The following is a 26,057-nucleotide window of genomic DNA, read 5'->3' as shown; positions in this document are numbered from 1 at the left end:
TTAGTATTTTTTTTTTTTTAAATAATTTGATTTTTTTTTAAAATAATTTGATATTTTTTATATGTAAAAATTTCGTTTTTAAAATTCTTATAAATAGAAAAATCCTAAAAAATATTTACATTTTACTACTTTTGAAAACTTTTATAAAAATGTAAATACTTTTAAATATCTTTTTATATTTAAAAAGACTTTTTTTCTTAACAAAAGCCCCTATAAGATTGCGAATTTATACAATTAACAAGTTAGGGATACAAATCGCACACTCATTAAAACCATGGAGCAATACATTGCACGCGCCGCCATACCCAACCCTCCGCCGCTCCCACTAAACTCCCACCACCTCTCCCGCTCCACCACCGTCTTCAACCGTCTCTTCGCCGCCCTTTACGGCTGTGCCATTTTAGCTCTCTTTTATTACCACTTAACTTTTTCACTTCTCAAACTTCCCACCTCTCTTTCTTCCTTCTTCGTATCTCTTTCTCTCTTCATTTCCGACGTGGTTTTGGCCTTCTTGTGGGGCACCACTCAATGCAACCGCATGATTCCCCTCCGCCGCCGTGAATTTCCTGGTAACCTTAAACAATTTCTGAAGAAGGATTCGGATTTTCCGGCGTTGGATGTGTTCATTTGTACGGCGGATCCGTACAAGGAGCCGCCGATGAGTGTCGTCAACACGGCTTTGTCGGTCTTGGCCTATGATTACCCGACATCTAAGATCTCTGTGTATATCTCCGACGACGGTGGCTCCGCTATGACACTCTGCGCTTTTATGGAAGGGGCTAGATTTGCGGCTGAGTGGTTGCCGTTTTGTAGGAAAAACGACGTCGTTGAGAGGAATCCTGATGCCTTCTTTTCGTCCAACCAAAATTGGGACTCCCAGTCTGAGAAGATCAAGGTAATGGAATCTAACTTTTTTTTTTATTAAAAAAAATTTAAAATTTGTTATTTATTAATTCAAAATTAGATTGAGTATTACTTTGTTGATTAATTTTTCGAAGATGTAGGAAGATTGAATCGGGTTAATTTAATGATTAAATTATAAAAATGTCACGAATGTTATTTATTTGGATTAAGCAGATAAATATTGTAGCTTTAAATGAAAATTGGTAAAAGAGATGGTTTAAAACTAGCTTTAAATCCTATTTTTGTCTCTAAACATTAAGGCTTTTTCTATTTTGATCCTTAAACTTTAAAGAACATTCGTTTCAGCCTCTGGACTTTTATAAAGTGTTTATTTTGGTTCTTACTATTAAAATATGTTAACTCTTTAAAGATGAAATATGTTTAAGGATAGAATTGCATCTAGTATGGGTTGAACAAGATGAAAGTGGAGTAAAATATCAACAACTAATGTGTCATAATAGCAAACGAGAAAAATCTTAGATGCAAAATGACTTTTGAGATCTCCTATAGAAAATTACTTTACCACCTAATTCAAAATTGAAATCCTAGATTTTTTAAACATAACTAGCTTATTTGGTAGCCTAGTCATCCACAAGTCATCTCATCATGTATAAAAGTTTTAATATTGGGATCAAATAGGGACTAGAATGAGTGTTTTTTAAAGTTTAGAGACTTTTAAAATTATTTAGCAAAAATAAAACTGTTGATTTTTCTTTAGTGAGCATTTAATTATAATCATACAAATTTCATCCAAGTCCCTAAAGGTCTGTTTGGTAGAGAATCTGAAAACAAAAATTTAAAAATAAGAAATTAAATGAAAATAAAGTTGTATTTCATGTTTTCAGATATGTGTTTGGTAGAAGAATTCAGAAATTAATTTTTAATTTAAATAATTGTAAACTAATTGTAGTTACCCATTAAAAATTAGTTAATAATAAAATATTATTAATTTATTTATGAACATGCTTTATATTAAAAAAATATATATTGTAAAATTATTATTTTATATTAATATATAATATATAGGATAAATTGAATTTTTTATCTCTATAGTTTGGAAGAAATTAAAATTTAGGTTTTATGATTTATGTGAATTTTCCCCTATGGTTTGATAAAAATTTCATAAATAGTCTCTATGGTAGATAATATTTAAAAGGATTTAACAAACCATAGAGATTATACGTGAAGTTCTATCAAACCGTAGGAACTAAAATCTAAATTTTAAAACCATATAGGCTAATTTTTAACTTTATCCTAACTATAGAGACCAAATTTAGAATTTAACCTAATTTATAATATATTACACAATATATATTTTAATATTTTAAAATTTTAATTTAAATTTATAACATGATATATACTATATTTGTAAATATTCTTAACATTATTTAATATAATTATACATGTTAAATTTTAAAATTCAAATTCTTAATACAATGAAAATGTAAAAATACTGCTTTCAAAATTTATACCGTGTGAATCACAAAAATCTGAAAACAGTTTTCAAAAACAGAATTTGGATGGTCTGTCAAATACGGATTGTATGTCAAATACATATACTCTAAATTCAATAAATCTAAAAACACAAAACATAATCTAGATTACCAACCAAACAAATTTTTACTTTTTCATTTTGTGGGTCCTACTACTAGACAGAATCTAATTAAATACTTACTAAAGATAAATAAACAACACTACTTTTGCTAAATAATTCAAAATACCATCTTTTTTAAACAATAATATTTATCTGCTTAATCCTTATTATTTATTTCGAAAATATTTTCAAACTTTTATCATTTTTAAAAAAATATTTTTACATTTTAAAAGTTATTTTAATAATACATTTGACTTTTAACAAATACTTCGAAATTAATTTAAATTAAAATTTTTAGAATCTTAGAATGGAGATTGGAGTAACACTTATATAAAATATAAATTTAGATTGTCATACCATTCTAGATTTATAGTTCTAAGTTAGATGTGATTACTTGTCTTTAAACCATTGATTACTCATTCCAAAACTTACTTTTTTTTGCCAACCTAAATTACTTAATATATTATATTCTTAATCAAACGGTCAAGTATTCAAATTATCATAATGCTATCACAAATTCTACTAAAAAACACAATTTATCTTCCTTTGTTTTTGTTTTCCTTTAATGCATGCTCTAAAATCTTATATGATTAGTTAAATGGAATTCTAAAAGATAAGTTTTGAAAAAACTATAAGAATTTGATATTAAACCCAAATCATGAAGATTAATTACAGTTAAAAGGGATTTTAATGTCATAATGAAATTACTAAGCTATTAATTGATTTAAAAAGGTGAATATAAACATAATTTAACTAACACAAGATATGTCTTCCTGAGATCGTTAGAATCTTTTATTTTGTATATGATTAAATTTAAGGAACAAAACTAAAATGGTAAATTCAAAAATCACCTTTAAAGTATAATGGTAGTTTATATTCTTAAACTTTTAGATTTAAAAGTTGAGCCCTCAACCTTATCTAAATATTAAAATTAGACTATCAAACTTATATAATTGTATAAAGTGTAATAATTATATAAATTTGAAGATTCAATGTTTACAATTATTGTATGTTTGAGGGTTCAATTTTAATGATTTTAAAAGTTCAGAGGTCCAAATGTTATTACTGAAATTTTAAGGTTATAATTGCAACTAACATTATATTTTAGGGATGATTTTGCAATTTGTCCCAACTAAAATGATTTGAATAAAATTTAAAAAAAAAAAATTGTTTGTAAACCGACAAAGACACAAACTGACAAACATCATATTGGAGTAATGGGAGTGGCAGACAATCGTCCTTTTTTATAAAAAGAGAAAAGATTATGAACTTTTCATATTGAAAAAGAATAAATAAATAAAAAGGAAAGGGCCAAATTAATCCCAAATATTCTGTCCCAATCAATCAATAAATAAAAATCCATACATGAAGCCTCTCCTTGATTTGAAATAATGTGACCCACATTTTAAGTAAGAAAGAGAACTTTTCTTTTCTTAGAAAATTATATTTTGATGACTTTTTCATTTTGGTTCTTTCAACTTTTTAATTTGCTCTATATGTCTTTAAACTTTCATTTAAAGAAAAAAAAAAGAATTGGTATTTTCTATTAATTATTTATATTGGCCTTATATTAGGTGGTAAAATAATAATAAGTTAAAAAATGGGTTTTTAAAGAAAATTTTCATAAATAAAAAAAAAATCAAACTATTCAAAGAAAGAGCAAAAAATATGTATATATATTGATAGACATTAATAGACTTCTGTCAACCTCTATTAATGAAGATTATACTTAATAATTTCTATATTTTTTAAAATTCTCATTTTCTAAATTTAATAGAAAAAAGGTTTTCTAAATATATAGTTTGTAAGGAGCTGTTTTGTTGGCTTGGATTATTATAGTTTTTGGGTTATAATAATATGTGTTTGAAGTACAAGATTATTTTAGTCTCGGTTACAAATGAGGAGAGAATGATTACAAAATAATAAACAACATAGACAATAAGAGTTTTCAAATAGTTTTACTATAGCTAAGTGTGAGTTATAATAATTACAAACTACAACTATTATAATGAGAGGTCTAAACATTGAGTCAGTTATAATAGCGCACCCCACCTAAAGTAAGTTGGGAGCCTTCCAAACGCCCTTTTAAAAAATAAAAAGAGACTTTCTTTTAAGTTCAACTAATTAAATTTGGAGCGGAGAATTGATTGGATCTCAAGTGAAAGTGGTATTCTAATCGTTAAACCAATGTTCATATGTTGACAATTAAAACGAACTAGAAATCGTTTATTATTGACAATGTTTTAAAATTGATGTTAAATTCAAAAAGCAAAAAAAATTAAAGTCCCTTTGGATAACAATTTCATTGTTTAGTTTTCTCTTCTTGAAATTTATGTCTGTTTTCTCCTAATTTCTTAGTTGCAATGTTTACTTTTTCAAAGAAATACTTCAATTTCTAGTTAAATTTGAATAATAAAAATAAACTTTTAATATATATATATATATTTTTTTTAATTTTCAAAACCTAAGATCTTGAAAATATGAGTAGAAAGTGAAGAATAAAAACATAGAAAATTATGGTAGAACTTAGAAGTAGTGTTTATTATAAGCTTACTTTTTTTATAAAAAAAAAAACAAATAATTATTTAATGAGAAATAAATATAAATATTAAATTAGTGTGTATTTGGTTTGGATGTTCAGATAATGTATGAGAAAATGAGAATGAGAGTAGAAAAAGTTATGGAGAAAGGAAAGGTTGAAGATGAGTTCATCAATGGAGAAGAAGAGCATTTGATTTTTGATAAATGGACAAAATCCTTTACTCCTAAAAATCATCCTACAATCATTCAGGTACTGCTTCAGTTCAATTCTCCTTTTTATGTTTTACTTTTCCAAAATTTTAATAATATCTTTTTTTATTATTGTCACATACACATTTATATATAAGCATATGTCACATACACTTTTCATTATTGAATTAAAAAAATGACAAAATTTCATGGAAATTCGTGTGTGAGGCAGGTTTTGCTTGATAATAGTAAAAATAAAGACATCAGAGGAGAATCACTGCCAAATCTCATCTATGTTTCAAGGCAAAAAAATTCAACTTCTCATCACCATTTCAAAGCTGGTGCTCTTAATACTCTCGTAAATCCTAAAAACTTCTTTACTTTGTTTGTTTTTAAAGATGATATGATATTTTTAATATTTTCTATTTGTTTTTCGTTGCAATAGCTTCGAGTATCCGCTACAATGACTAATGCTCCGATTATTCTCACTTTGGATTGTGACATGTATTCCAATGACCCACAAACACCAAATCGAGTCTTATGCTACTTCTTAGACCCAAAACTTTCAAGCACTTGCGGTCACATTCAGTTCCCCCAACGATTTCACGGGATTAGCAAAAACGACATTTATGGGAGCGAATATAAGCGGCTATTTATATTTAATCCAATCGGTATGGATGGGTTATTAGGCCCAAGTTACCTTGGCACAGGATGTTTTTTTAATCGACGAACATTCTTTGGAGGTCCATCATCATTCGAGTCACCCGAACTCTTTGAACTCGACCCAAATCAAGTTGTAGAAAAGGCCATTCAATCCGTCGAAGTCTTGGACTTGGCTCATTTAGTTGCAAGGTGTGATTACGAGAAAAACACCAAATGGGGTTCAAAGGTATGATGTATATGGTTGATATTGATTGAAAATTCATTATTGAGACCAAGTTTAGAATTTTAAAGTTTCATTATTTGCAGTTGGGTTTTAGATATGGGTCTCTAGTGGAAGACTATTTTACAGCATATTTGCAGAAAACGGAAGGGTGGAAGAGTGTATTCTGCAATCCAAAGAGGGCTGCTTTCTTAGGTGATGCGCCAATGAACCTTTTGGACGCTGTAAATCAAGTGAAAAGATGGGCTATTGGGCTTCTTGAAGTGACATTCTCAAAGTATAGCCCACTTACATTCGGCGTAAGGTCCATGGGCCTTCTCATGGGCATTTCTTACTGCCACAATGCATTTTGGGCCTTTTTGTCATTTCCTGTCACTCTATATGCCTTTCTCCCCCAATTCGCTCTTATCAATGGCGTCTCCATCTTTCCTAAGGTACATTCACATCCAACTTTCTTCAAAAATTATTTCGTACATTATTTTCTTTTAATTTCGTCTTCGTCAACTTTTAACAACTGTCAAATAGATTTTCAAACTTTCAATTTTCGCGTGATTGGGTATTTTTAAAAAAAATAAAAATAAAAACAAAATTAAAAGTTCGGTGTTTTTTTTTAATAGGAAAGTTAGCGTCTTGTTCCACCAAAAGTTCAATTTTAAATATAATACATCAACTAAAACTAAAATATATACATAAAAATACATCTGATCTTCGCTCTTTATTACAAAATGCCTAATTCTTTCGATAATATTAACCTCGATCTTTCATAAATATTTCAAATCTATTTTAGAGTAGAACATAAATCAACTAAAATTTTGAATTAAAATTGGAACTAGGTGTCTAATATTGATAACACTTGAATTTTTAGTTTATATATATATATATATATGAAAGATAAGTGTTATATTACACTTTTTTTTAAAAATAAGAAATAATTTGTATAATTTAGCCCTCAATTAATTTTATTTTTATTATTATATTATTATATTGTAGGATACAAAATTGAAATTGAATCGTCTATTAATAGATTTCTATAATAACATTAGACATTGACAGTTAAAAATCGAAGAACTAAATAAAACACAAACTGAACACTAAACTTATAACTGAATTTTAATGATCTGAAATATGATTATTTGATAGGTTTCAGATCCATGGTTTGTATTGTATGCATTCCTATTCTTGGGAGCTTATGGACAAGACCTTCTTGAATTCATATTAGAAGGAAATACATTCCAAAAATGGTGGAATGATCAGAGAATATGGAGCATTAGAGCTCTTTCTAGCTACTTTTTTGCATCGATTGAGTTCTCTTTGAAATCCTTTGGAATTTCTACCTTTGGTTTTAATGTTACTAGTAAAGTAAGTGACCAAGAACAAAGCAAGAGGTACGACCAGGAATTGTTGGATTTTGGAACTCCATCATTAATGTTCTTGCCGATGGCCACGGCAGCCATCCTCAACTTCGTCGCCGGACTCATCGGAATTTGGAGATTATTGGGTGGCGCGTGGGAACAACTCTTCCTTCAAATATTGTTAGTTGGATTTATAATGGTGAATTGTTGGCCACTTTATGAGGCAATGGCATTTAGGAACGACATAGGAAAATTGCCATCCAAAATTACTTTTTTGTCCCTTTTACTCACTTTGCTTCTTTGCTCTTTTGCTGATTTGAGACAAGAAGTAGAGTCGTAAAGTTTGAGAAATTCGTGAACTCTTGAGATCCAGTCTAAGCATTAATAAACCATAAAATTGATGTTTTTGTTTCTTTCGTCCAAAAAGACATCGACATAATTCCACAAATATTTAGGAAACATCATAACACGCTTCCAAATTTCATATTTCAGAAAATAGAGGGAAAGAGAGCAGATTACAAAACTTTAATCACATAAATCTCTTAACATATTGATATTGTTCTAATAGATATAAACTTTAAATTTTTTCAGCCAAGAGTTTATGGATTCTAACAAAATCCAATTTACAAACGATACCAAACTCTTTCAAAGCAAACTTCACAATTAATTCTGCATCTCACAAACACTTCAAAAAGAAGTTTTTTTTAGAAAAAAGGTAATAAAATTATATGAGCATATCTTTAATCCCTCATCCAGTGAATATTTTCAGTAATCAAATATCAACATCAGGTAAGTTAAGGCTAAAATTTTCCAGATAGCCTAAGAAACATCCTCCTCATAAAGCAAAGCAGTGAACCAACAACGTTCACCTCCTAAGGCCCCCTTTGTTTTTGACGTGATAAATTTCCATAATGGAATAACCCATCCACCTGCTTCAACATCTCAAACATACAAATAAGAACAGCTATTGTTAATGGTTAAATTGTAGACCATAGGAAATAGATTCTCGAGTGAATCGTTAGGAATACAGTGGTTCTCAAATAGATTCCATGAAATTCGATGTTTTCCATCTATAATGTTTACAGTTCTTTTTCCTTTTTCTTCTTAAAAAAAATACTAAATTTTGATTCCAAAATGAACCGATCAGTTGAAAAGATGGATGGTTGGCCACCCCTTTTATGTTTCTCAGAAGTTGTAAATACAAAATACCCAACTCACGGTCATGTGTGTATGTGCGCACTGATGACGGGAAATTAGATGTCAATTACTCAATAACTAAAATTCCATGGACGCAATATGTGATGCATGTCCTTAATGTATGCGTTGATTATCATGCGTCGTGGTCATGCGTTGGAATGTCTTTGCGTTAACAAATGTATGCGATGACCATGCATTCCTGTCACAAGTTTTCTTATGCTCACGCCAAGTATAACGCGAACGCAAGTTTCTTGGGTGATCTGAGGTCGAACTCAGTGATTTGTAGTTAGATGAATGCGGTAATATGCTTGCGGCGGTTTGAATAAAAGAATGATGGAGGGGTTGCTAAGCTAACACTACTCCTACTCCTAACTAACAGACAATGCAATGAGAATATGAATGAGAGGTAGAAACACGACAACTCTTGACATAAAACAAATGAATGGGAAAATAGATAAAATGTGAGGACGTCTTCATCGCAACCCTAAACTTGACTGCAAGGGCAACCTCAGCCAACACAAGCTATGCGATCATGCTACACACACTTGAGCCTAATTCTAGGACGTATGCAATGTATATACGATAGTGCCGAGAAGCCTATACCTGCCTAAACCCCTATAGCCCGCTCACGTGCTCTTGCCGCATGAGCGTGATGGCCACATATCACCACCATATCCTACTTCCTGGACACATGCAATATCCTATCTGTAGGGTGCATACACTGTGTGATGGGAAACGGAGCTTATTCCTAAGTCTCCATTCTTGCTTATGCAAACCTGATCTAGCTCTTCCAAGCATCGATTTTAACCTAGCTCTCTCGAGTCTTAGGTTCTTTCTTTAGACTCTCTCCCGAGTAGCTTTAAAGGTGCAGTGGACGCATACATAAGAAAAGGTAACCACATAAACTTGGCTAACGTAAGATTATTTCTATCTCTAATGAATACTTGCTTACATTGCTTAATGTGACCAACCACTTACCCTCCCGGGCAGTTAGTTGTTGTTGACTTTACTCGTAGACAAGTGCCGTGTTAGCTTCACACTAAGCAAATAAAGTTTTCTCGCACACTCACGCAACGCACACCTCTTGGTGGTTTGCTACATGCTTCGTATCTCCAATCCACATGACTAAGTATGCAATACTCTAGCAATCTCACTAAGTGATGCAATAAAAGTTAAAGATGCTAAGTAAAGAAAGATGGAGATGGAATCGAAGGAAATACATAAATGCATTGAACACATAATGTATTAATTCCTTAATCACAAAATATAATACAATACAATATAAGAAAAGAAGAGAAAATGAAATGACCGGCTAGAAGCAATGACTTGCTTCCAGCGGATGTGAGTCAAGGCTGCCGATGGTGCCATGGATGGGCGGTGGAATTGACTCTCTCGAGATCTAACTCTGGTCGAAGGCTCCGGTCGTCACTCGGAATGGAAAAAGGAGATGAAGAACTCTCAAGCTTTCTTCTCACGCATTAGTCTGGATCGCGGGGAGAACCCTGATCTGCCCTAAGGCGAACCTCAGGCGAAAACCCTGGACAAGTTGAAATTCTGCTCATCGGCTTCTTTATATAGATCTTGGATTGCTGAAAGCATTAATGGACTACCCTGATTCTGACATTCACGGCACGTTAGTTTTTTTCTGAATCTCTGCTACTAACGGTATGGTAGGTGAAATGTCAACATTAGCTTTTGATTTTCCCAAGATGTATGTTGATGCATTCATTCCACCAACCTTGCGTTGATCCCTCTATTATGCGTTATCGTGTAGCCGCAATTGTTCAGTGACCGCATTCACTTAATACTGCAACTTCGACATGATGATCGCAATCACTTGACGAGCGTAACTCCCATGTGATGGACGCATGAGGTCGATTACCGCAACATCCATGCGTTGATCGAACATGTTTGCTTTTGCGATGGAGAGTTTCTCCGCATGCGATTGTCTATGCGATAGTCCGGCTTCCGCGTTTGCGTCCACTTCCTATGTTAGCTACAAAAATAGACAATTCAACGCATAATAATGGGTTAGCCAAGATTCTCAATGTTGAACGCCGCAAGCTCATTTTCTCATGAATTCCTAACATAATTGCCGCATAATCTACTTAACAGCCTTCATAATTCTAAATAAAAGGCCTAAGATGACATGCATTTCTACATGTCATCACACCCTCAAACTTAGAATCATGTTTGTCCTCAAGCATGTGTTATACTCAAGAAATTCTAAATCACCTTCTTGCTTTCCTTTGCAATGATCGACTTCTCAAAATATAATTTACTCATGCCTCTAACTATCGCCACAATGCTCTCCTCCACTTTGACTGCTTCTTCAAAAAGATCTTTTCTAAGTTTAGATCCAGCAAGCCTTTGCTCAAAAACTTTTTATTCATTCACCACAACTTTGCGTTTAGCTTTTGAGAATGCGTTCGTTCAAAACATTTAAAAAATTTGCGATTACTTATTCGAATGCGGCGTCGAACCTGGTTACGCTCTTCGTTTTGGCTTACCCCTACGTGTGTCATGCGGGCATCCAACTTTGGTTGCATTCCATATTCAACTCAACTCTTGTCTTGCTTGATTTGGCTTGCGCCGGACAGAAGAGTTGCGCTTATGCGTTGATCCTGACAACTTACCTTCATTTTGGCTTGCCCCCACGTGTGTCATGCAGACATTTAACTACGGGTAAGTGCCTTTCACAACTCAACTCTTATCAATATGGGTTTCCCCATTGCGTTGACAGTGGAGTTATTATTCTAAAAAATTCTCTTCACTTTTTTGTTTCAAATGATTGCAATGTAATGAACGCAATTCTCCGAGACCGCTGCCACCCCCAAACTTAGAGGTTGGTAACTCACCGCAAAGCTAAAAACAAACTTACAGGAATGTGGTAATAAATGTTTGGGCAAAGGTTTACACAAAATAAAACTTAAGACTTTCAAAATTTGAAGAAGCTAATAAAAATAAGGAACGGCTTGCGATGATTAATTAGAAGATGCGATGAATTATACGTACCATCATAGAAACATCGCAAAGCAACGCAATCGAGAAAATAGGATTTCAAAAGGATAATGCATAAAAGATAACAAGAAAAGAGCCTTAGGCGGAATAACGCATGCGATCATGCGTTGGAATCCACATGATCAAAGCCATGCGTTGAAAGATGAAAGGAATTCTTTCGTTGTATTGCACACCGAGGAGACTTATTTGTCGCACCTGCAAGGAGCAAACGCACCACAACCAAAGAAACAACCGCATATCCAAAATAACAATAAAAAAAAATAACCTAAACTATGAAAGCAAGATGAAGATAGAGTAGAAGACGTCCCTGGAAAATTTGGAATGTTGTCACTGCAAGGAGTCTTCCATCCAGGAGATTGCTCTCAACTGCTTAGGCCAAAAGCTTGTCCTGACCATTGGAACTTCCGGCAATTGTTGGGTGCATGTTGGCCACCATGTGCTTAGAATTACCTTCAGCTCATGCGATTGATTGCCCTTCTACCTTGGGGTCAATACTGGCTTTCGACGCATCGCCTACACTTCAATATTGGTTGCAACCTGGTTGCACAAGCTGCAATACTCCCAAGATAAAAAGGTTGCCTGCAAAGACACAAAACTCAACAAACAATTAGTTGCTAAGTCCCCGACAATGGCGCAAAAAACTTGATGACAGAAAATTAGATATCAATTACTCAACAACTAAAATTCTGTGGACGCAATATGCGATGCATGTCCTTAATGTATGCGTTGATTATTATGCGTCGTGGTCATGCGTTGGAATGACTTTGCGTTAACAAATGTATGTGGTGACCATGTATTCCTGTCACAAGTTTTCTTACGCTCACGCCAAGTATAACACGAACGCAAGTTTCTCGGGTGATCCGAGGTCGAACTCAGCGGCTTGTAGCTAGATGAATGCGGTAATGTGCATGCGGCGGTTTGAATAAAAGAATGATGGAGGGGTTGCTAAGCTAACACTACTCCTACTCCTAGCTAACAAACAATGCAATGAGAATATGAATGAGAGGTAGAAACACAACAACTCTTGACATATAACAAATGAATGGGAAAATAGATAAAATGTGAGGACGTCTTCATCGCAACCCTAAGCTTTACTGCAAGGGCAAGCTCAGCCAACACAAGCTATGCGATCATGCTACACACACTTGAGCCTAATTCTAGGACGTATGCAATGTATATACGATAGTGCCGAGAAGCCTATGCCTGCCTAAACCCCTATAGCCTGCTCACGTGCTCTTGCCGCATGAGCGTGATGGCCATATATCACCACCATATCCTACTTCCTGGACACATGCAATATCCTATCCGTAGGGTGCATACACTGTGTGATGGGAAACGGAGCTTATTCCTAAGTCTCCATTCTTGCTTATGCAAACCTGATCTAGCTCTTCCAAGCATCGATTTTAACCTAGCTCTCTCGAGTCTTAGGTTCTTTCTTTAGACTCTCTCCCGAGTAGCTTTAAAGGTGCAGTGGACGCATACATAAGAAAAGGTAACCCCATAAACTTGGCTAACGTAAGATTATTTCTATCTCTAATGAATACTTGCTTACATTGCTTAATGTGACCAACCACTTACCCTCCCGGACAGTTAGTTTTTGCTGACTTTATTCATAGACAAGTGTTGTGTTAGTTTCACACTAAGCAAATAAGGTTTTCTCGTACACTCACGCAACGCACACATCTCAGTGGTTTGCTACATGCTTATCTCTAATCCACATGACTAAGTATACAATACTCTAACAATCTCACTAAGTGATGCAATGAAAGTTAAAGATGCTAAGTAAAGAAAGATGGAGATGGATTCGAAGGAAACACAAAAATGCATTGAACACATAATGTATTAATTCCTTAATCACAAAATGTAATACAATATAATATAAGAAAAGAAGAGAAAATGAAATGACTGGCTGGAAGCAATGACTTGCTTTCAGCGGATGTGCATCAAGGTTGCCGGTGGTGCCATGGATGGACGGTGGAATTGACTCTCTCAAAATCTAACTCCGGTGGAAGGCTCCGGTCGTCATTCGGAATGGAAGAAGGAGATGAAGAACTCTCAAGCTTTCTTCTCACGCATTAGTCTAGATCGCAGGGAGAACCCTGGATCCGCCCTAAGGCGAACCTCAGGCGAAAACCCTGGATAAGTTGAAATTCTACTCATCGGCTTCTTTATATAGAGCTTGGATCACCGAAAGCATTAATGGACTGCTCTGATTCTGACATTCGCGGCGCGTTAGTCCTTTTCTGAATCCCTGCTGCTAACGGCGTGGTAGGTGAAATGTCAACATTAACTTTTGATTTTCCCGAGATGTGCGTTGATGCGTTCATTCCACTAACCTTATGTTGATCCCTCTATTATGCGTTATCGTGTAGCCACAATCGTTTAGTGACCGCATTCGCTTAATACCGCAATTTCGACACGATGACCGCAACTCCCATGCGATGGACACATGCGGCTGATTACCGCAACACCCATGCGTTGATCGAACACGTTCGCCTTTGCGATGGAGAGTTTCTCCACATGTGGTCGTCTATGCGGTAGTCCGACTTCTGCGTTTGCGTCCACTTCCTACGTTAGCTACAAAAATAGACAATTCAACGCATAATAACACATAGTAATGGGTTAGCCGAGATTCTCAATGCTGAATGTCGTAAGCTCATTTTCTCATGAATTCCTAACATAATTGACGCATAATCTGCTTAACAACCCTCATAATTCTAAATAAAAGGCCTAAGATGACATGCATTTCTGCATATCATCACGCGCGTGGGTGGGTGTGTATGTTTATCCACACTACAAGAAAAGTTAGTTAGTGGCGCACAAAAAACATTACTGAAAGTCTAAAAAAGTCACTAAAGGTATTAATAACACGTAGAAGCACGTCACTGTAAATGTCGTTGTTGCCACGTAGCTAAAGGTTTTAGTGGCATGTTTAGCACGTGCGGCTAGAAGTAACCTTTTACCGACGCATGGACGTCATTAAATATTGACTTTTAGTAACATTTTATTTGTCACTATTTATCTTATACAGTGACACTAACATTTTGTCACTAAAAGTTATGTTTTAGCAACATATAAGACTGTTGCTAAATGTGGATCAATGGTCATTACAAGTATCTTTTGTAATATATTTAAGCATCGGTAAAATTAATAATTTGTGCCACTATAAATTTTCGGATGCTTTTTTTTAAATACAATTTACTGATGTTATAGAAAATGTCGGTAAAAGTATTTTATTAATTATAAAAATAATACATAATTTAATATATAAACCTATTATAAAATTTAAAATATAATAATCTTTTGAGCCAATCAAGAATCAACTAATCAATTATATTTAAACCAAAAGTTATAACTGAAGATACATATTTCCAATATCACAGGCCATCATTGGAAAAAATGAAATAATACTAACTTCAATATCACAGGCCATCATTGGAAAAAATGAAATAATACTAACTTCAATATCACAGACCATCATTGGAAAAAATGAAATAATACTAACTTTGCTACAAGTTATATCAACCAACTTCGATAATATAAACAAATTTAGTATCAGCACTAGCTATCACAAAAAGAACACTAGCTATCACAAGTTTTCATTACAAAAATTCCAACCGAATGTCTTTGAAGCATTGCAATGTCATTGTGAAAAAATGTACAAAATACCAACACCAATTCTATCCATTTCCATCTCCAAATGAACTTAAACATCTTGTGCAGGAGACTATCGAGACATCAAAGCTGACAAACAAAGAAGTAAAATATGTAAGCACGTGAGGGATAAAGAATTGATGGATGACCTCCAAATGTCATACTAAAAGGAACCAAACAAAGTAATTATCCTAAATACGATTGGGGCGGGCAGAGGGACTCAAAAGCATAACCATATTCTAAATATCAATAACAAAATTATGCAAAACATAGAAAACTCATGCTAAACATGGCCAATTCAAGAAAACTCATTAACATAGAACATAACACAAACAAGAAAACTCATACTAGATGGATGACTTCTTACATAAAGCATGGAAGAAATTTGACAACTCTGATATAGTTATAGAAATATCCTTATGTAGATATGGCCGAGTGCCAATTGGGAGAAGTCTTTGTAATAAAACATGAAAATCATGACTTTTCAAACCAAAGATTCCTTCACATTAACACACCAAGATATGTTGGAAGTAAAACCGTCGAGAAACGTCACAGATTTCAAGAATGTACAAAAGTTCACCTTTTCAGCAGCAGTTAATGTGTAGGATGCATGAGGCTTGATACGCCTATTTCCAATTTCTTGTATGTGAAGCTCCTTTCTTATTTTCAAGTTAGCTAAATCCTCATGATCTTTAATGGTGCCTTTAGTCTTCCCATTGATATTTAATATTGTACCCATCAAATTATCACATATGTTTTTCTTAATATGCATCACATCAAATTTATGACATACTTTAGATATTGGCAATAAGGAAGATGGAAAAAATATGCTTGTTTTAGTCCAGTTGTGCTCACTAATTACCTTTTTTCGTTTCACATCGCGTCTTGTAGGATTCTTGCTTAACATAGAAAACTTATTGAATTCAATTGGTACCAATCATTAAAAACCACCCTGTACTATATTCAAAGTGAGGAAAAGAAAACTAAATATAGTTGTTGCACTACTAGTAAAAATCTACTTTACCAAATTTTCTATTTTCCATGAATCTAATTTAAAGAAAGATTGAAAACTATCCCTAAATTCTTAAACTTAACTTTACTTTTAAGGATTTTGTACAAAGGTTCTCAATTCTTTATCATCTTATCTTCAATATATAAGAAGCATTTCTCAACAAATAAAGAAACTAATAGGTATTAATCTAAATAACCAAACCCATGTGTTATTGAAATTAGAAATTAAAACTTGTTAAGTTCTGAAATGCATCCAAAAAGTGCGTTTTCTGGGCTTAGACTTTAGTTAGTTTTATGCTTAATTTGATCTTTGATCCTTTTATTGTTTGATTGTAAGAAATCGAGCAATTGGATGAGAACAAGCAATTTTGGAAGGCTAATGACCAAAATACCCTCAAGAAGGTCAAAGTTTTGACCTAAGACATTGATCAATGGAGAAAAAGGAAAGAAAATTGGGAAATCGAATGTAGGGCAGAGTTGAACAAGCATTGCAGTGCTGCCTCATGATCTTGCTGAAGAAAATCGTGCATGAGAATTTCCATGAGCAGCGGAAGGATCTTTCCAAATTTCAATCATATATGAACATCCACAATTACAGTCACAAACGGAAACAATAGGCTATGCGCAAAATAGAAATTACAACATGCTTTTCTACAGATCAAGGGAAATAATTAACCATAGCTTTAAAGACTTATCTTGAAGATCCCTCGATCACGAACGCTTGATCATAGCAACACGGCAACACACGAATGCTTGTACACCACGACCGCTACACAGTACGTTCAAAGCAAACTCGAACACTGCGATCTTCAAGATCATGAACACCCCGAACACCATGAATAGCCTTTACAGAACCTTGATTGTGTCGAGTTGAGTATGACACCAGCAAAAAGGTTACCTTGGTATTCTCAGTGTGAGAATTTAGAGTGTAGGCTCTGTGTGGACTTGTTAGAGGATGAGATCAAAGGAGAACAATCGTGTAAACGATTGAGCAAGTGGGAGATGTCAAAGCCTATCGTATAGGATGATGCCCAATCGTTTAACAAAAGCTATGCGATCATTTAGCTCATCGACCAGCTGTGAGTATATCGTATAGAAACTCTCCACAATCGTCTAGTCTCTCCAAGCTTTCGTTTAGTAAATCTAATTTACTTGACAACCTTTTGTGAGAAATTTTCGAGATTAGAAATCTCAAATCAACCTTCTTACTAAAATTAGGAAAACATTTTTCCTTTTATCTCACGGTTACCATTAAACCACCAATAACCTCCCATTAAATTGGTTATTAGAGAAAAATAGATAATTATCCAATAATTAATTTTATTATAAATATATATGATAACCAACTTACCATACTATATTTATAACCTATAGTTTTAATATTTCATCTCATGAAACATACAAACCATAGTTCCTTTTCTATTCCATGGCACTTAATCTTCACTAGATGTATCTCATACATCATACCGATCATATCATATATAATCGAAATACCTCTTGCCAATTTGAACATTTCAAATCAACCCCAAGAACTGATTCTCAACTTGAATCAATTGAGCTACCAAGAGGACTTTATGGACCGGTAGCTCGAAGTTCCAACGGTACATGAATAACTGACTAAGCTCTTTAGTCACAAAATCTACCATCCGTTAACTGTCAGGCACTCCACTAAAGACTGACAGTTGAACTCTTCTTACTACAGATATATTATGTGTCCATCTTAACCAATCAACAATGCAACAACCCTTCACAGATCGCTCGTAAGTACAGCTCGGCCAATAACCGTTATATCCTTGTAGGTACATCTAACTCTTTAAGTACCATTGATCTCTCTAATGAACATAAGTCATAGTCCTACTATGACTGAGTCCTCTCTTCCAAAGAGAAGCTATGGCTATTACGTTCAAGCCCCCGAATCAGCCCTTAAGGGAGCAATCTATCTACTTACCTCTACTTCGGGGAAGGAGTGAATTTCATCTTGTGTAACTGAGTTCCCAACTCCTAAATTAGACAAGTCCTCAAAAAGGTAGATATGTTGAGTTGGCAATCTGGCCACTCTCACCCATACTAATCAAAGGACTACCCTCAAAAGCAGGAGTTCCTAAAACACTCAGGATTGAGGTCATGTCACCTATGGTCGTTTAGGTGAGATGTAAGTCTCCAGTATCAACAACGTTATATACAGAGACGAATCATATCGTGGTCCGGTCTTATAAAAACTCTTTGTATAGGACACCCTGCTCACATGTCTCCACATGAATGGTCAGGATCTACCATTTATAGTAGTTTACAATACTTGCAAACCCTTACAAAGCAAGCCGTATCCGTAATGTCACCAAGTCACCAGGATCAGGTATCCTACCTTAATTCTTATACTACAGACCTATTTAGGTCATCACTTAAGGAATGATCCACTTGTATATCTCATGTACATGCTTAAGTTTACATACAATAACCTTGGAACTTTGTTTATTGAATATAAGTAAATGCCAGAATGAAATAACACTTATTTTATTCATAAACAATGTATATATTACAAACAACGAGACTCCGAGAGAATTAGGACACCAATCCCAACAATCTCCCACTTGTCCTAATGCCTCGGGAGACTAATGCACAATACAAGATACAAAACATGTACAATATACAATATACAAAAGCTGCGAACCGATAGTAGGTAACTTACCTTGATATTAAGCCCGAATATCAAGAAATTAAACTTCCCTCTTGGCTTTGAAAATCTTGAATCAAGGGCGCCTAAACATAAAGCATACATAACCTTAATGTCAACTTTAAGGCCCAACCCCAATATATACATTACCAAAAATTTAATCCACCTACCCAACACGTGGTTTACTCCAAACCACTACAAAATTCTACCAAGTACTCCAACCTAAACATAAACAAGAACCAAATATTAAAATTTAATTTATAACAATTATTCCCAAACTTCACAAGTCGCAACGCCTTAAAATCTACCAAAAATCACTATTGATATTGTTGAACAACACACTTGTAGCTCCAAAACTTCTTTCAACCTTTCAAACAAAATGGGTAACTAATCAATTAACCAAATCCCAATAGGCATTTGAGACCCATTCAAGATAATCCAACAAAACTACCAAACTCTTACCAAAATCATGTTTTCAGCGAGGCGTGGCAAAAATCTGGTGAACAGACAGTTGTGAACGTCAATAGGGTGACTAAACGACGACGGCGCGGCTGCCGTTGTGCTTCAATAGAGAGACGGTGCATCACCGACGTGACTGATCAGAGAGAGGGAGAATCAAGTGTCGGTGGCTGGACTTCAAAAACGGAGGCACGGATGTGGATGACGGGTGGCGCGAACGAAACAGAAAGAGGGAATATAACTTCTCATATATACATATATTTTTTTTTCCACAACTCCCTAACTCCCTCATTAATTTAAATAACCCATAATAAGATAAACCCGAAAATTAACTTAATTCCAAATCTCCAAACCACTTATCATTTATTGTACACCCAAAATTAAAATTTAGTTTTTTTCCTTCCAACCACAAAATCCTGAATTAACCTAAGATAAAATAAAATAAATTTACCTTAAAATTTTGGGACATCACACCATCATCATCAGACATTTTAAACCTTGAAGTCTATATATACACAAAATTTATGCATTTATCAAAATTTAATAATTTAATTGACGTAAGTTTCCTACGTGTGAATTCCTCTCTAAAAGAAACATACAATTTCACTTAGGGCAAAATGACTAAAGAAAAAATTATTGTTTTTTTAAAATCATTTTTATTTTAAGTATTTTGATAAAAATTATTTAAAATATATTAGAAAGTATTTCATAAGCTATTTTAAGTAGGGATGACAATGGGATCGGGTTGGAGGGGGACAGGGATGTNAATGGGATCGGGTTGGAGGGGGACAGGGATGTATTCCCCATCCCTATCCTCGTGGGGATTTTTAATCTCTGTCCCTGCCCCATTCCCCATTTGGGAGGGGGTGTCGAGGTAGGGATTGGTGAATCCTCGTTGGAGGATTCGGGTCCCTACGAGGAAAAATCTCACCTTTTATTTTATTATTTTTATTATTTAAAATTAACTAAATTTAGTATTTACATTAAAATGGTAAATTTTACGTAAGAAATTAGCATTATTGTTACATATATTTATTTAAATTAATAAGTAAAAAATATTTTAGTGTTTTTTTATTATAAATTTATAAAAATTAAATTTATTATATTCAAAAATTAAAATTAGAAAACAATAACTAAAACAGTAATTATGTGTATGTATGTATGTATGTATGTATAAACAATTAAAAAATTCAGGGCGGAAGCGGGGGTCGGGATCCCCTCCCCATCTCACATTGGGGATCCAATTTAAATTTCCGATTTGACCTTTGTATCCAATCAAACTAGAGATTTTTCGTCTCGATCGAGTTGGAGACTTACAATAAATTTTGTCATCCTTGATTTTGTGTGGTTTACACCAATTTTTTTACCAAATAAATTATTTTTAAAATTAAACACTTGGAAAATAAAAAAATTTAACCTAAAATTTAAAAATGTGAATAATAATAAATTTCCTCCCCTGAGTCGGGTTGTTAAATTAGAGTAGATGGGCCGGGGCGGGCAAGGATATCGGGTCGGATCAGGCCCAAATTGGAGCCCTAGAGAAAGTGAAATTCCTACTTGAAGAGCAAGTAAAGAGAGCAACAAAACTGACCATTTCCATTCCAATTTCAGCAGAGAGATTCAGAGGAAGAAGACGAAGATCGCCATGGATCCGAAGCTAACTGAGGTATCGCAGCACTTCGAGCGCTTCAAAGCTGCTCTTGTTAGGCACGATTATGATTCTTGTAACAATCTCCTCTCTCAGCTCAAGGTATCCGATTTCCTTTCTGAACCCTAATGTTTCTCCCAATTAATCCTCTGCTCACTACCTCACTCTAGTTTCGGCCTTTTTTCTTCTTTTCTCGAGGAGTTTAGGTTTTCTGAAATTTTTATTTCATTTTCTTTTTGCAGGTTTTTTTGACTGGATTCAGAAGTCTTCCACCATTGTTTGAAGATACGCCCAATGCTGTCCATGAATTGACGGTAGCTAGTAAGAATGTCACGCCATACTCTATGCCCTACTTTTGTAGCTCTTTTTTGCTGGCCTATATTTTTCTGCATGAATAATTTGCTGTCGCCTGGATCTTGAAATTTCTCAGCTGGAGAATTATAATATGGTTCATGTAATTTCATACTTCATAGTAACAGATGAAGACTTATGTTTGTGTGGAACTTGCTAATTAATTTTTATTTAATTTCATGATTTGTGACTGTAAGCTACCACCCGTACCAAAAGTTTAAGCTATTAGATTAAGTTAAATTTATCAAATTTTTTAAAAAGGTCTGTTATCTACAACGATAAGATTATAGATGACCAATACCATACTTGATGAAAATTTGGATAACATTTAATGAATTATTGAACCAATTTTACTCAGAAATAAAAAGTGCGAAATATGGGATATGAATTTCATAAATTGATTAACTATCTAATAAAAGTTGGAGAGACACAAGAACTACACCACTTGGTCATGAGCAAATAATTTAGGTCCGTTTGATAAGGATTTCATTTTTAATTTTCTGTCTTTGGAATTTATGCTCATTTCCTTCTTATATACTTACCGTAGTTATCATATTTCTTTAAGAAGCATTTGATTCTTAGGTCATTTTCTAAAAACAAAAATAAGTTTTTAAAAATTACTTTTTTTGGTTTTTTGAAACTTGGGTTGGTTTTTTAAAACATTGGTAGAAAGTGATTACAAAACAAAGGAACTTAATGTAGTGAAAGTAGAGTTTACAAGCTCAATTTTCCGAAAAGTAATGTTTACTAAACGGGCCTTATTTCTGGATCATTGTATATTCTGATGCAGAATCTTCTATACGAAAGAGTTTGTTATCTGCGTGGGACTTTGGTTTCTTTCCCCTTTCCTTCTCTAAATTTAAATCTTATACATTTTTCTTTTCTTGGGGTCTTCAGGGGATATATATGAGCATGCTGTGTTGCTTAGTGTGAAGGTGGAGGATCAAGATGCATTTGAAAGAGATTTCTTCCAATTGAAGCCTTACTATACTGATGCTCGGTATGTTTTTGTTTTTTGTTTTGTTTTTGTTTTTTTTTCTTTCTCCCCCCGTCTCTCTCTCTCTCTCTCTCTAAATGAAAGTGAAATTTGAATTCTCATAATCTATCTAAATTATTACGGTTCTTTATTACCATGATATGTTGCTTGTTTATTTCAGATGGGTGGGTTGGGGTATGAAAATGTGTAGTATTTCAAATTCTTCAGTCGGTGCCTTTGGTTTGTTTTTCTTCAACTCGTCAAAGGCCCTCACCTTAAAGCTCAGGAGAAAATTCTTTGTTCATTGGTGTCTATCCTCCTCTGGAGGCTTTGAAAGAAATTATGTGATTTTTCATGCTCAAGAACCGAACAAGAATTTTTTTAAGGATCTGGTTGCTCCTTTTGCTTCTACTTGGTACCCTTTTTTTTTTTTTTTTTTTAATTATGACCTAATGCAGATTTACACCAGTTGGGCCTTCATTTTGTAACCCGTCGGTGTGGGGATATCTCGTCTCCACCTCCTTTATTATTTCTCTTTTTTAAAAATAAAATTTATGTTAAATGCCGAGATGAGAGTTAAATGATGTACTCCTTGCGAAAGAGTCTGTGGAATGGTTTAGTAAGATAAAGAGGAAAGTAGTGCAGATTTAACTGGAGTTCAATTGAACAATTTGATTATTTGTTCATTTAAAGCGAATTATCGTCAATGACAAAGTTACATATTGATATTATTTGCAATTATATTTCTTTTAGTTTGTCAGTATTCGGCTTTAAGTCAATGTGTTATCTTTCTTCTTTCATGTTGATGAGTTAATTTAATTCAACTGAACTGCTTTTAAGACGGTTGACTGAGAATGAATTGCAGCAGAGTAACAAATGGATCCTAACTTATCTGGAAAACATCTTCTATGAGTTCTCTTGAGATTCAAACCTGATGTATATAATTATAGGCCTGAGCTTCCTGTGGTTATCTTGCATTTTACCAGAATTGCCACATAGAGATTACTTGATGTTACATTTGAGTTTGAACTTTTGGATACAATTTTTTTCTCATGTAAGTTTGTTTTCTTGGAGCAGTAACCGCCTTCCTCCATCCCCTCAGGAGTATCCCATCTTGGGTCTCAACCTTTTGAGGCTCCTTGTGCAGAACAGAATTGCTGAATTCCATACTGAACTTGAACTTCTTTCCACCTCTGCTTTGGAGAACCCATGCATTAAACATGCTGTGGAGTTGGAGCAATCGTTCATGGAAGGGGCTTACAACCGTGTGTTGAGTGCTCGACAGACTGTGCCACATGAAACCTTTGGTTATTTCATGGACCTCCTTGCAAAGACTGTAAGGTAGCTCGTCTAAATATGGTCTCTAACTAATGTAATGATAGACGAGAAATCCCACTTCCTTCTAACTGCTTACTAAATTCTCTCTCTCTCTCTCTCTGTCTTCCTTGGGGTCACTGACGAGTGGAAGTTATATTTCGCTCTTAGTATTCATTCATACATTATGCCTTTTCTGCCATTTCCAGAGATGAAATAGCCGGTTGCAGTGAGAAGGCATATGATTATCTTTCAATAAGTGATGCACGCCAAATGCTGTTGTTTTCCTCAGACCAAGAACTTTTGGACTATGTCAAGGAGGTAAGCTCTCATTGTCTGTTGGAGTCTAGGAATGTTTGAAAATGATTTTCAAATAGTTAAAAATATCCTTGTAATGTTCAAAGATCACTTCGAAACATTTTCTTAATCATTCAAAATCAAAGATACTTTCATGTGTAATATTCATACAATCAAAATTGTTTGGAAGTGACTCTTGTCAGATTCTAAATTACCTTCAACCACGTCTCTAGTTCTCAATAAATCTACATGATCACTAAGAAGTTGTAGGTTAGACGAAGGTTCTCTTTACTGAATTGCAAAACATGTACCTTGAATTGCAAAGCATAATACCTTGATGTGGTCATGGTGGATGTAAAACTCCATTGGACTAACCTGCGGTATGAAGGTTAGGATTAGGAGTGATTGTCAAAAGAGGATATGCACCAGTTATTCCATGTCTTGCTCTTTCCATGTTTACACGATGCACTTGTTGATTACAATATTATGTTGTTTCGATGCAGGAACATCCCGAGTGGGAGATAACGAACGGTGTCGTATATTTTCAGAAGGCGAAAGAATCTGCACCTTGCAAGGAAATACCTTCCCTTCAACTTATCAACCAAACTCTCAGTTACGCAAGAGAGTTAGAGCGGATTGTATGAACCAGACTAGCAGCTTCTCATGATTCTCATCTGCTGATTTACAACATGACAAGGTTTATTACGGTTATCCCTCCCCCATCTTATGATCATTATGGGATTCTTCCATACGCAATTATTATTTTTGGTGACATCGGGTCAGATTTTCGTCAAGTTCTCTTGCTATTTTCATTATCATGAGATGAATGTTGCATCTATTTTCTAAGTGTTTGTTTACAATGCCATATGGTCGCCATCTAGTAAGATTCAAATGACAAGGAAGTCATTGTTTGATGATTCCTATGGTTTGGGATCTGGATTAAAATATGGTTTCAAACAATACATTGAAGCTCAAGTTCATTAAATGGGTTTGTTAGTTCACTTTCCCATATACAAATTCCCTTGTTAGACTACCCACTTCTACATAAATGTGGTGTATATATATAAACACAAATTTTTGCAGTTATTTAATCAAATATAAAACACGAACTTAGGTTTCTCAATTTCAGTGTATGCGAACTTAATAAAATTGTGAGAATAATATTAACCTTTCATTTAATAATACCAAATTAAGTTTAATACATTTTTACTTGTTAGTTATGTTTTGTTGTTTATATATCACGGAGTGTTTTTAGATTACAAGTCAGAGTTTGAAAATTAATAAAAGTAATTTTTGAATTTTTTTTTTGTTTCTGGAATTTGGAATGAAAATTCTGATAAAAACACAGTTTCTAAGAATAAAAATAAAAATTAAATGGTTATAAAGGATAAAATTAACATGAGTTTGAGTTAAGTTGGTAATATATCAACTTATTGTTTGGTTCACCAACTTTAAATGTTGGTGCAGTTGAGTTGGTATGTTTTACTAACTTATTCCAATTCATCCCAAATCTCTTGTCTTCCAAGGTTTTCAATGGCTCTACTCATTGGTATTGTCAATCTGGGTTTCAACAACCACCTCCGAATAACTCCAACGACCAATTCTGGACTTTGACAAATTTTGTGCGACCAACTTTGACAACCAATTCTAGGCTTTTGCAACCATCTCCGATGACCACCTTCGTGCTATTAACTTTGACGACTAATTTCAAGTTCTGACAACAAACTCCGATGACCATCTTTGTGCTACCAACTCTGACAACCACCTTCATAAGCTCCAAAACACCTTCGACTACAAACTCCGATAAAAATCACCTTCGATAACCACCTTTGAGGGAGTAACTCCGACGACCAACTCGGAGCTTCGATAACCACCTCTGACAACAAACTTCGACACTCAACTCTAATACCGCTTTCATGCGACTAACTTCAGGCTCAACAACCACCTTTGACTATAATCTTCCGTGAAAATCATCTTCGTTGATCAATTTTGACGA

At 34.2% G+C, this 26,057-nt stretch overlaps 2 protein-coding genes across 2 annotated transcripts; both read left to right on the top strand.

The window, feature by feature from the left end:
• Positions 1–226: 226 nt before the first annotated feature.
• On the top strand, positions 227–7,821 carry LOC120079206 (cellulose synthase-like protein G3). The gene is made up of 6 exons (XM_039033388.1): positions 227–895; positions 5,139–5,288; positions 5,460–5,585; positions 5,673–6,116; positions 6,197–6,544; positions 7,251–7,821. The coding sequence occupies exons 1-6, from the start codon at positions 275–277 to the stop codon at positions 7,800–7,802; spliced, it is 2,241 nt and encodes a 746-aa protein (XP_038889316.1). The 5' UTR covers positions 227–274; the 3' UTR covers positions 7,803–7,821.
• Positions 7,822–21,050: 13,229 nt separating this feature from the next.
• On the top strand, positions 21,051–25,094 carry LOC120069021 (26S proteasome non-ATPase regulatory subunit 8 homolog A). The gene is made up of 6 exons (XM_039020682.1): positions 21,051–21,225; positions 21,366–21,444; positions 22,372–22,474; positions 23,528–23,791; positions 23,974–24,085; positions 24,565–25,094. The coding sequence occupies exons 1-6, from the start codon at positions 21,121–21,123 to the stop codon at positions 24,703–24,705; spliced, it is 804 nt and encodes a 267-aa protein (XP_038876610.1). The 5' UTR covers positions 21,051–21,120; the 3' UTR covers positions 24,706–25,094.
• The last annotated feature ends 963 nt before the right edge of the window (positions 25,095–26,057 follow it).

Source organism: Benincasa hispida, chromosome 1, assembly GCF_009727055.1.
Source record: "Benincasa hispida cultivar B227 chromosome 1, ASM972705v1, whole genome shotgun sequence".
NCBI lineage: Eukaryota > Viridiplantae > Streptophyta > Magnoliopsida > Cucurbitales > Cucurbitaceae > Benincasa > Benincasa hispida.
Note: the sequence above shows the minus strand (reverse complement) of the source record. Positions and strands in the feature narration are given on the sequence as shown.